Source organism: Phocoena phocoena, chromosome X (genome assembly GCF_963924675.1).
Source record: "Phocoena phocoena chromosome X, mPhoPho1.1, whole genome shotgun sequence".
Classification (NCBI taxonomy): domain Eukaryota; kingdom Metazoa; phylum Chordata; class Mammalia; order Artiodactyla; family Phocoenidae; genus Phocoena; species Phocoena phocoena.
In genome coordinates this window covers 43583453-43596023 of record NC_089240.1, presented here as the reverse complement: position 1 = coordinate 43596023, position 12571 = coordinate 43583453, and the positions used below count along the sequence as shown (strand labels likewise).

General features: G+C 41.8%; 1 protein-coding gene across 1 annotated transcript in view; it reads left to right on the top strand.

Moving 5' to 3' along the window:
- Window positions 1–591: 591 nt before the first annotated feature.
- Window positions 592–12571, top strand: part of AKAP4 (A-kinase anchoring protein 4) — a 13532-nt gene continuing 1552 nt past the window's right edge. Inside the window, 5 exon segments of the mRNA XM_065900165.1 lie at window positions 592–609; window positions 3133–3231; window positions 4310–4360; window positions 4920–5021; window positions 11272–12566. Coding sequence (XP_065756237.1) covers window positions 3133–3231; window positions 4310–4360; window positions 4920–5021; window positions 11272–12566 — 1547 coding nt within the window. The 5' untranslated portion in view covers window positions 592–609.

Here is a 12571-nt window from a genome sequence, read left to right as displayed (position 1 = left end):
TTAGGTGGTAATCTCAACTGATTTTTAATTCAGATACAGTTATTCACACGAGGTTAACGTGAAGGCAGGTGAAGAAAGGACAAGGAGAAAACAAGATGAGACTTGGGCACAATGAGAGCATTTAGTTATGGGCTAATATTTCCAAACTGGGGCTAAACTGAAGGCATCTCAAAGTGTAATGGATAATGCTTTAAGGAATACTGTAACCAGCCATCTAGCACTGACCATAATGTAAAAGAATAAGTGGGGCTCAGATCCTTTCATGACTTGAGGAGTCTGTGAAAGGCTGACCCTGACCTAAGTGGATTGGCTTTTGGGAGGGCTAATTATGTCTCATGATAAAGGTTAAAGCTTGCTGGACCACTTAGACACCCAGAATCCTAAGGATAGAGCCCCTGTGTTTGTGCTGTCACTGTTCTCTACAGAAAGAATGATGTCATGAAGTAGAAGTTCTGGTACCAGCTGGCAGTCAAGGCTTTAGGGTAGCTTGGAGGGTTGAGGAAAGTAGCAACATCTTGAGTCAGACTGGAAGGGTCATCACAGCATCCAAATTTACAAGAAAAAATCATTCCAAGTTCCTATGAAATAGCCTACTCTGATACTACAAAGGTAGGGGCATCTTCCGACTTCTTTTTGACTAGCCAAGGGGATGTCTTGATGATGAGGTGAAACTACAGAAGCTGCTAAGGCAGCCTCAAACTTTCTACTTTCATATTTTTATTCAGGATACCCAGAAAGGACTTTAACATTTCTCTGTTTCTACATAAATCCTAAGATCTCTTGCCACATAACTCTAAATATCTAGAGGGAAACCCAAAGAGAAATAAGCTAAGATGTGAAACTTAATACTGTTTTATTCACAGAGGCTGGTGGTCATTCTGTATATGAAAAATACAGACCTCCACTGGTAACTAATATGACTAGATTGTTCTGGAAGTCTAGCCTGAAGAGTAACGAGAAGGGAGGTCTTAAGGAGTTGTGAGCTGGACAAAATGTAAACGAAATATGTGTACCCTTCTAGACAGAACAGAAAAAAATGTACAGCAGACAGCCTGATGTGCTTTTGATGAGAAGGGCTACTGAGTTTGCCAGCCTGTCCCCACTTTGCTAAGGTTGCTACAGTTTCAGGCATTATGACCCAACAAATTCTGTTATCATGTGCCAGGGTCAGAAGCAGCGAGGAGAGACTGGCTCCTTCAGTCTCATCCAACAGCTGATGGGGTGGCAGCCAGCAGCAGGTGCCCAAGAACTTGGCATTTCCCACTTCCATCTCAAGGGGCACATCTCCCTTCTAGGTAGCACATTTTCAGCCAAAGTCTAAAATAACTTCATTATCAAGGTAATAAGTTCATAAATTTTATTTTTTACAGTTTTTCTTAGGATTTAGACTGAGGCTATATCCAAATCACATGAGGGACCTCTATGCCTCCCCCTCTTTTTCTCTAGGCTAGTGATCTCTAGCTCTTGAAAAAAAGAAACTCCCTCTTCTGAGGATGTGGAAAACCTCTTCCTAAAACTTTTTCAGGGATTTCTAGAGATTTTTGAAGGGAGAGTTCAAGAAGATCTGGGGAAATGAGATAGAGGGAGGTAGGGGGAACGGTAAAGTGTCAAAATGTAGTAGTATCCTGTGAAAGGCTAGCCATCAGAGGATAGTTGTTACTAAAATGTTGAGAGTGAGAGAGGCAGAGGGAGGGAGGGAGAGAGGAAGGGAGGGAGAGAGAGGGAAGGAGGGAGGGAGGGAGAATGGAGGGAGGGAGGGAGAATGGAGGGAGGGAGGGAGAGTGGAGGGAGGGAGGGAGAGTGGAGGGAGGGAGAATGGAGGGAGGGAGGGAGAATGGAGGGAGGGAGGGAGGGAGAGAGAAGGAAGGAAGGGCTGAGGGAGAGAAGGCGGAAAGAAGGGGGAGGGAGGGAGGAAGCTAGAGGTTAAAGGGGTCCAATTTTTGAAGGAAGTGAAGGGAAAGGAATTTAACTGCCCTCTAATACTTGGCCCAAAAGGTTTCTCTTGTTAAATTTTTTTTTTTTTTTTTTTTTTTGCGGTACGCGGGCCTCTCACTGTTGTGGCCTCTCCCGTTGCGGAGCACAGGCACAGGCTCCGGACGCGCAGGCTCAGTGGCCATGGCTCACGGACCCAGCCGCTCCGCGGCATGTGGGATCTTCCTGAACCGGGGCACGAACCCGTGTCCCCTGCATCGGCAGGCGGACTCTCAACCACTGCGCCACCAGGGAAGCCCTCTCTTGTTAAATTTTAAAGATAAATCAAATTCAACCCCAGATACCAAAACAATTCTACTGAGCTCTTAACTGTATCTTCCCAAATGTGTCTTACATAGGGAAAATCAGTCAGTGGCTTCTGCCATTTCCTTTTTACTTTTAGTTCCAGGCTGGGGTGGGAGGTGGCAGGGGGGTTGAAGGAAGTTGGCAGAGATTATTCTCTCTTTCAAATAAACTTTGTCCTATGGGATCAGGGTCTGGTCTTCCCGCAGACATTTGTCTCTTAGTTATACTTATGGCTATTAGACTGAGTGTTCCCAGTATTCAGAAACTTCTTCTATATGTTGTTTTAATAAAAAGAATTATTCACTTTACTGGTATTGACCTTAGTCTTTTCTAGTGGCCCTATGTGGTAAGTAATTTCACTTTCTTTAATGTAATGAGAAAGACTCGGTTTAGACTAGGTTTAGCTAAAATTCAGTTAAAGGGGATGAGGTGAGCTTGACTCTTTGAAGATACCCAAGAGTGGATAAAGAAAAGAGGATACAGATGAGATTTAGTTAATGAGGTTAATAACCCCACAGTCTCTAGACCTCCTTTTAAATTTACTTCCCAGCCTGTCATTTTTCCTGACTGGCATTTTCCCAAGTCAATATGATACTCCCATGGTTCCAAATATCTGGTTTGGGGAATCTAAATTAAAGAAGACTATGGATTGAGCTAAAAGATAATGATCTTGATCATCAGGTTCAAACATTTCAGAGTGTCCTTCCCCCATGGCTTACCCCACCAGTTCCCAGCCTAAACCTATATGAAACAGAGACGGGTTTCAGAAACCCCTTCAGGGATTCTTATTCAAACTGATTCAGTTTCTAAAAGTCATATATAAGACTTTCAGATTTATTTTCTTTCTCTTTCCAGATGTCTGATAATAATATTGACTGGTTACACAGCCACAGGGGCATGTGCAAGGTAGATCTCTACAGCCCAACAGGACAGCAAGATCAGGACCAGAAAGTGGTAATATACAAAATGACTCCTACAAAGAAAGGCTTGGCATTTGGGTATAGATATCCTGGAGCCCAGGATAGACTAATGGATAGTGGTACTGTGACTTCTCCAAGGAATCAAGCTCAGTAAGGTCTGTGGGGGACCAATGCGCTCATACATCACACAGGGACAATTCAAGGGAGGGGCAAGATGAGGAGTGATGTGAAGGAGCTCAGGAGGGAAGGCTTGTGGGGGAGCCTGAGGGGAGCCAGGGGTGGTGGTTGCCTAGTTACCAGCCTCTATTATCTCACACCTCTGAAGTCATAATAATGTCGCCTAGCTACCAGTAAGTTACCCTAAAGCTGGACTCCTTCAGGAGGGCAAAATATGTATTTTTCCTAATGAATAACAATAAAAAGTACCTATTAAACACAGAAATGTTTATCCATGTACCACTTAAAATCTTCTATGTCATCAATAGTAAAAACACCACATTTTGGCAACATTAGTGTAGTAGAAAGTGCTCCAAACTGGGAGCCAGGGGAATCAAGTTCTAATAGGAGTTCCACTTTTGAGTCTGTGTCAGTAGGGCAAGCCATCTCTCTTCTCAGTTTTCTCAATAAATGTGGATATTGTATTTTGGGCCTCTTTCTCTCACAGGTAGGTATTCTCATTTAGGAAATAGAGTAACATTAAGATTCTGTCTGCCTAGAAGTTGAGACACAGATGTAGAGAACAAACGTATGGACACAAAGCGGGGAAAGCCGCGGGGGGGGGGTGGGGATGGTGGTGTGCTGAATTGGGCGATAGGGATTGACATGTATACACTGATGTGTATAAAATTGATGACTAATAAGAACCTGCTGTATAAAAAAATAAATAAAATAAAATTCAAAAATTTAAAAAAGATTCTGTCTGCCTAATAAAAATCATTTGTCTATTGTTTATTGAGTACTTAACTATGTCTAGGTGCTCTACTAAAAGCTTTACACGCACTATCTCAATCAATCCTCACAAGAACCCGATAAGGTAGGTGCTACTATCATCTCCCAGAGAAATTAAGGCCTTTTCTCTAGAATTTTTCTAAATTCATCTTAATTTGATGCAGATATGCTTTGTTGATGTGTCCACCCTGAACATAGAAGATAAAGATTCTAAGGTGGGTACTCTCTGCTTCCCTCAGAGTTGGAATGGGTGGGAGGATGCTGAGAAGGGTTAACAGTTTCAGCATGAGGAAAGGGAAAGGTTGTGGCAGAGGGTGGAAAGGTGACGGGGACTCAGGTGGGAAGCCATCATTCTCATGAGCCCATGATCCCTGGTTTGGAATTTACTGTCATTCTTGATACCAAATCTCATTTTATAAGCCACTTAAGTCGCTTGTAGGACTAAAAGAATGAAAGCATGGAAGATAGCATGTCAGAAAAGCAGGGCGGGGGGGAAACCCTGTCCAAAAGGTTGATGTTTAATGGAATATGGTTCCTGAGACTGATGGCTTTGTGAATACCTTCAGTGGGGTGGGAGGGAGTAGTAATTTGTAGAGGGAGCTTTATCTCATTCTTCAAAGACTAGCTAGCCTTACAAGCCTACCTTTCCTTCAGAAAGAAAGGGGATAATAGGAGACGCGACATTCATGCTTTGAAGTAGTAGCCTAGCGGGTCAGCTTAGAGAAATCTCAAAAAGCAACTTTTTCACAAGAATCTTGCCCTTTAATTCCATAGGATGCTGCTGGTTCCAATTCAGAAGGTGACTTAAACCTGGAGAATTTGGAAGAAGAAGAAATTATTGTGATCAAGGATACTGAGAAGCAAGACTCGTCTAAGGTATAGACTTAGCCTCTGAGTCTACCCTTTCTCATTCCCAGAGCCCAGTGCTGAATCAGAGGACTCTGGTTCAGAGTTAGTAAGAGAACTATTGTCAAACAGGCCCAAAATATAAATATTATGATATTCTAGAGAACACAGGCCTAAGCTCACAGTCACAGTAAGTTAAATGCTCAGGTAGCTCACAATGACACTATCACAGAGGCTCAGAATGCCCTCTCCTAATTTCAGGTACCTACAGCAAAAAATCTCGCTATGCTTATCTTAACAAAGATATGGGCTTATAAGCAAGATCCTTTGCAATGTTCTTTGCTGGCTTGTAATGGACTTGTGTGCCCCATATTGCCCAGTGTCCAACAATGAAGAAAGAGGATATGAAGAAGAGCGAGTCCACAACAACCAAAAACTGTAGTTGCCCTACCCTGTTGTCTAAGAGATTACCCAGGCTGTTGGGTAGCATAAAGTTCAACGCAATTACACTTGCACACCACTGTCAGATATGGAATCCTTTTGTTTTTTGTGTAAATATCCCAAATTACACCTGGCAGGCTGGTTTGGGGTAGGCATTAGAGCACATGACAAGTCACTCTCACAGTCCTAGAAGCCTGGAGTAGCTGATATTGGAACAGGATATTTGGCTTCAGTGCAAAGAGTCAAATATTTCGTGTTGTGTCCCTAGGCTCATATTATAACCAGAAACATCATTTTTGACCCCAGATGCCTTTGGAGTGATGAGAGTAGCTCCTGAGGAAGGGAAAACCAGTTACAAAATATTCTCCAAAGAGTCCTGGGTTCAGTTGGGGGTGGGCAACTCCATTTTGGGGTCTTAATAAAAGGATATACCTGGTGTTTGGGGTTTTTGGGGGGGAGTTTGTTATTGTTTTTTTGAAACTTATTTTATTTTATTTATTTTTTTATACAGCAGGTTCTTATTAGTCATCCATTTTATACACATCAGTGTATACAGGTCAATCCCAATCTCCTAATTCATCACACCACCACCCCCATCCCCTGCCACTTTCCCCCGTTGGTGTCCATATGTTTGTTCTCTACATCTGTGTCTCACTTTCTGCCCTGCAAACCGCTTCATCTGTACCATTTTTCTAGGTTCCACATACATGTGTTAATACACGATATTTGTTTTTCTCTTTCTGACTTACTTCACTCTGTATTACAGTCTCTAGACCCATCCACGTCTCTACAAATGATCCAATTTTGTTCCTTTTTATGGCTGAGTAATATTCCATTGTATATATGTACCACATCTTCTTTATCCATTCGTCTGTTGATGGGCATTTAGGGTGCTTCCATGACCTGGCTATTGCAAATAGTGCTGCAATGAACTTTGGAGTGCATGCGTCTTTTTGAATTATGGTTTTCTCTCGGTATATGCCCAGTAGTGGGATTGCTGGGTCATATGGTAATTCTATTTTTAGTTTTTTAAGGAACCTCCATACTGTTCTCCATAGTGGCTGTATCAATTTATATTCCCACCAACAGTGCAAGAGGGTTCCCTTTTCTCCACAACCTCTCCAGCATTTATCCTTTGTAGATTTTCTGATGATGCCCATTCTAACTGGTCTGAGGTGATACCTCACTGTAGTTTTGATTTGCATTTCTCTAATAATTAGTGATGTTGAGCAACTTTTCATGTGCTTCTTGGCCATCTGTATGTCTTCTTTGGAGAAATATCTATTCAGGTCTTCTGCCCATTTTTTGATTGGGCTGTTTGTTCTTTAAACATTGAGCTGCATGAGCTGTTTATATACTTTGGAGATTAATCCTTTGTCCATTGATTCATTTGCAAATATTTTCTCCCATTCTGAGGGTTGTCTTTTCATCTTGTTTATGGCTTCCTTTGCTGTGCAAAAGCTTTGAAGTTTCATTAGGTCTCTTTTGTTTATTTTTGTTTTTAGTTCCATTACTCTAGGAGGAGGATCAAAAACGATCTTGCTCTGATTTATGTCAAAGAGTGTTCTTCCTATGTTTTCCTTTAAGAGTTTTATAGTGTCCAGTCTTACATTTAGGTCTGTAATCCATTTTTAGTTTATTTCTATGTATTGTGTTAGGGAGTGTTCTAATTTCATTCTTTACTAGTGTAGCTGTCCAGTTTTCCCAGCACCACTTACTGAAGAGACTGTCTTTTCTCCATTGTATATCCTTGCCTCCTTTGTCATAGATTAGTCGACCATAGTTGCGTGGGCTTATCTCTGGGCTTTCTATCTTGTTCCATTGATCTATATTTCTGTTTTTGTGCCAGTACCATGTTGCCTTGATTACTGTAGCTTTGTAGTATAGTCTGAAGCCAGGGAGTCTGATTCCTGCAGCTCTGCTTTTTTCCCTCAAGACTGCTTTGGCTATTTGGGGTCTTTTGTGTCTCCATACAAATTTTAAGATTTTTTGTTCTAGTTCTGTAAAAAATGCCATTGGTAATTTGACAGGGATTGCATTGAATCTGTAGATTGCTTTGCGTAGTATAGTCATGTTCACAATATTGATTCTTCCAATCCAGGAACATGGTATATCTCTCCATCTGTTGGCATCATCTTTAATTTATTTCATCAGTGTCTTATAGTTTTCTGCATACAGGCCTTTTGTCTCCCTAGGTCTGAGGTGGGTTTCTTTTAGACAGCATATATATGGGTTTTGTTTTTGTATCCATTCAGCAAGCCTGTGTCTTTTGGTTGGAGCATTTAATCCATTCACGTTTAAGGTAATTATCGATATGTATGTTCCTCCAACCATTTTCTTAATTGTTTTGGGTTTGTTTTTGTAGGTCCTTTTCTTCTCTTGTGTTTCCCACTTAGAGACGTTCCTTTAGCATTTGTTGTAGAGCTGGTTTGGTGATGCTGAGCTCTCTCAGCTTTTGCTTGTCTGTAAAGCTTTTGATTTCTCCATCGAATCTGAATGAGATCCTTGCCGGGTAGAGTAATCTTGCTTGTAGGTTCTTCCCTTTCATCACTTTAAGTATATCATGCCACTCCCTTCTGGCTTGTGGAGTTTCTGCTGAGAAATCAGCTGTTAACCTTCTGGGAGTTCCCTTGTATGTTGTCGTTTTCCCCTTGCTTCTTTCAACAATTTTTCTTTGTCTTTAATTTTTGCTAATTTGATTACTATGTGTCTTGGTATGTTTCTCCTTGGGTTTATCCTGTATGGGACTCTCTGCGCTTCCTGGACTTGGGTGGCTATTTCCTTTCCCATGTTAGGGAAGTTTTCGACTATAATCTCTTCAAATATTTTCTCGTGTCCTTTCTCTCTCTCTCTTCCTCCTGGGACCCCTATAATGTGAATGTTGTTGCGTTTAATGTTGTCCCAGAGGTCTCTTAGGCTGTCTTCATTTCTTTTCACTCTTTTTTCTTTATTCTGCTCCTCAGCAGTGAATTCCACCATTCTGTCTTCCAGGTCACTTGTCCGTTCTTTTGCTTCAGTTATTCTGCTATTGATTCCCTCTAGTGTATTTTTCATTTCACTTATTGTATTGTTCACCTCTGTTTGTTTGTTCTTTAATTCTTCTAGGTTTGTTAGACATTTGTTGCATCTTCTCGATCTTTGCCTCCATTCTTTTTCCAAGGCCCTGGATCATCTTCACTATCATTATTCTGAATTCTTTTTCTGGAAGGTTGCCTATCTGCACTTCATTTATTTGTTTTTCTGGGGTTTTATCTTCTTCCTCCATCTGGTACATAGCCCTCTGCCTTTTCATCTTGTCTCTCTGTGAATGTGGTTTTTGTTCCACAGGCTGCAGGATTGTAGTTCTTCTTGCTTCTTGTCTGCCCTCTGGTGGATGAGGCTATCTAAGAGGCTTGTGCAAGTTTCCTGATGGGAGGGACTGGTGGTGGGTAGAGCTGACTGTTGCTCTGGTGGGCAGAGCTCAGTAAAACTCTAATCTGCTTGAATGCTGATGGGTGGGGCTGGGTTCCCTCCCTGTTGGTTGTTTGGCCTGAGGCAACCCAACACTGGAGCCTACCCAGGCTCTTTGATGGGGCTAATGCCGGACTCTGGGAGCGCTCTCGCCAAGGAGTACTTCCCAGAACTTTTGCTGCCAGTGTTCTTGTCCTCACGGTGAGCCAGAGCCACCCCCCGCCTCTGCAGGAGACCCTCCAACACTAGCAGGTAGGTCTGGTTCAATCTCCCATGGGGTCACTGCTCCTTCCCATGCGCACACTACTTTGTGTGTGTCCTCCAAGAGTGGAGTCTCTGTTCCCCCAGTCCTGTCGAAGTCCTGCAATCACATCCCACTAGGCTTCAAAGTCTGATTCTCTAGGAATTCCTTCTCCCGTTGTGGACCTGCAGGTTCGGAAGGCTGATGTGGGGCTCAGAACCTTCACTCCAGTGGGTGGACTTCTGTGGTATAAGTGTTCTCCAGTTTGAGTCACCCACCCAGCAGTTATGGGATTTGATTTTATTGTGATTGTGCCCCTCCTACCATCTCATTGTGGCTTCTCCTTTGTCTTTGGATGTGGGGTGTCTTTTTTGGTGAGTTCCAGCATCTTCCTGTCGATGATTGTTCAGCAGTTAGTTGTGATTCTGGTGTTCTCGCAAGAGAGATTGAGAGCATGTCCTTCTATTCTGCCATCTTGAACCAATCTCTGGTGTTTGTTTTTAAAAGAAGGGCCCATACTTGCTACACACAATGCAGGTCTACTTTATTGCAACTGAAGCCCTTTTGCAAAAAGTGGACCTTATTATGACCTCACGTTTCCAGGAATTCATGGTGATGAAGCAATGAATGGAGCAAAGAGGGCAATGGTACTTAGTGCTGAGTAGATGTGTACACAATATGTATACACATATCCAAACATGGGCATACACAGTCACAAGTATAGATATACACATATACGTTTACACAAAGTGACATACACATAGATACATACATGTATATACGTTAACAAAAAATAATTTATAAAATAATTTATAATAATTTGTAGCCAGGCCAAACACATGCCTGGCTACATGTGACACTGACAAACACACACAAGCATTGAAATAACAAACTTATGTATAGTGATCTAGTCATAACAATGACTTACACACATATGCAAAGATATACAGTTATACAGAGTCAGACACACTAATGTGCCCACATGTGATACACATAAACATTTATATATACATCCAAGCACACTATGCATAAACACACACTCACATTGATACACACAAGCCTTGATCAAAACAGACCATGCAGACTCAGGTACAGGCATACTCACTTATAAATATACCTCATGTTGATACACACACATACAAACTTTAACAAAGTGACACATTAACTAACGCACATGCTTGTGTACACTGATACACATATTGACACAAATGCAGTGACATCCCCACTCATGTACTCACAGACACACTCAAATGCCAGTGTGTATGCAACACTGACATACATCAATCATTGACATAGTATATAAATATAACATAAACTGATACCTAATATATCGATATACACAGTCATTATACAATCACCTATTTATACATACTCATTTTTAACATACATATTTATTAATATATTATACATTAATTATATATTAATATATTGATGAGTATGTATGCTAATACCTGAATGTATGTTTCAACATATATAAATACATTTATAGCTGCATGATACATGCTATTGGATTTATATCATAAACACATATGCAGCTCTCTCAACTTGACACTTGCTTATTTTCATATTCAGAGACACACTGATATACACACACATATTTTTACATTCACACATATGTACAAAATATACATACTAACATGCACATGCTGGCCTCTACAGTTGACATATACAATGGGTATGATGTCAGCACATTATGACACATGCTTACACACGGTGACATCACACACTGTGCATTGACATACACATATGCACACACATACACACAGGCACATTTTCACACACTAACAGTACAAACTGACACATGTTCCCACTCATGAATTGATATATTGATGTGTATATACACACACGACAGAGACACTGACATATTTTTGACATGTATTGAAATAAGCACACATACTCAGATGAAATTGACAAACATATTGATAACACTTGTGTATAGTTAAGTGTACAAATGTATCTACTCTGAGCTTTTGTTGCTGCCACTTGTGCTTGAATGTGTATTAGTGGATATAATTGTGTGTTATGCGCCCATGCAAATACTAAAGGCCAAATCCCTAATCTGTGCAACTTGGAAGATATATCTTCTAAATACAATAGGGGAAAGAAGTAGCCTAGCCAAAGCCTTATGGATAGGTCTTCTTTTTTTAGATGGAGAGGTCAGTGTGCCTTTTCAAACAAGCTCCTTCTAATCCTATAAGTGTCCTCTATCGTCTACTCAGTGATCTTCAGAAATACGCCTTGTGTTTCCAACAGGCACTTAGCCCCTCATCCTCTAGCTGTAGACGTCAAGTAGGAGACACAGAGGGCAAATATCACAAACTGCCCACTGGGAACTGCTACAGAGGCTATGCCAATCAACTGAAAATGGATTACGTGGCCAAAGGACCTCAAGGCCAACATCTGGAAATGACAGCGGCCAAAAACACCAACAATAACCAGAGTCCTTTCACTCCACCAGCCAAATCTCCTAGCAATCAGAGGGCAGTTATCTCCCCTGATGGAGAATGTTCTACGGATGACCCTTCCTTCTATGTCAACCGACTATCTCCTCTGGTGATCCAGATGGCCCGTAAGAAAATCAAGGAGAAGTTGGAAGGTGGAAGCAAATGTCTTCATCATTCAATCTATCCACCCAGTGGGGACAAAGGGAAAAACAGCCCTCGTAGTGCTGTGAGCAAGATCACTTCTGAAACGGCCCATGATGCTGTGGAAGTGACCTCTGCAGAAAGGCAGGGCACTGGGGAGGAGTGTAGGGAAGGTGGCCAAAAAACCTTTCTGTATAGTGAATTATCCAAGAGCAAAGGTGGAGACAAACAGATGTGCCAAAGAGACAACAAAGAATTTGCAGATTCGATCAGCAAAATGTTCATGGTTTATGCAAATCAAGTGGCATCTGACACGATGGTCTCTGTCATGCAGAACTTGAAAGTTCATAGCTCTAGGAAGCCAATTCCAGCTTGTGTGGTCGTGAGGAGGGTGCTGTTAAAACACACCAAGGAAATTGTGTCCGATTTGATTGACTCCTGCGTGAAGAACCTACATAATATCACCGAAGTCCTGATGGCCAACTCAGACTTTGTCTCAACTGTCAGGAGGAATCTGTTCAACCATGGGAAACAAAACACTGCTGATATCATGGAGGCCATGCTGAAGCGTCTTGTCTGTGCTCTTCTTGGGGAAAAAGAGGAAACTAAGTCTCAGAGTTCGTCATATGCATCCTTGAAGGCTGGGTGCCATGATCCCAAATGCAAGAACCAAAGTCTCGAATTCTCAGCCATGAAGGCCGAGATGAAGGGGAAGGGCAAAGGCAAAATGAAACCAGAGAAGTGCAAGTCATTGACCAGTGCTGAGAAAGGCAGTGAACATACCCTCAAGGAGAGCCTGACAATGTGGAACCAAAACCAAGGCATGGCTGGCAAAGAATGGACCAATAAGGAGGAAAAGAGAG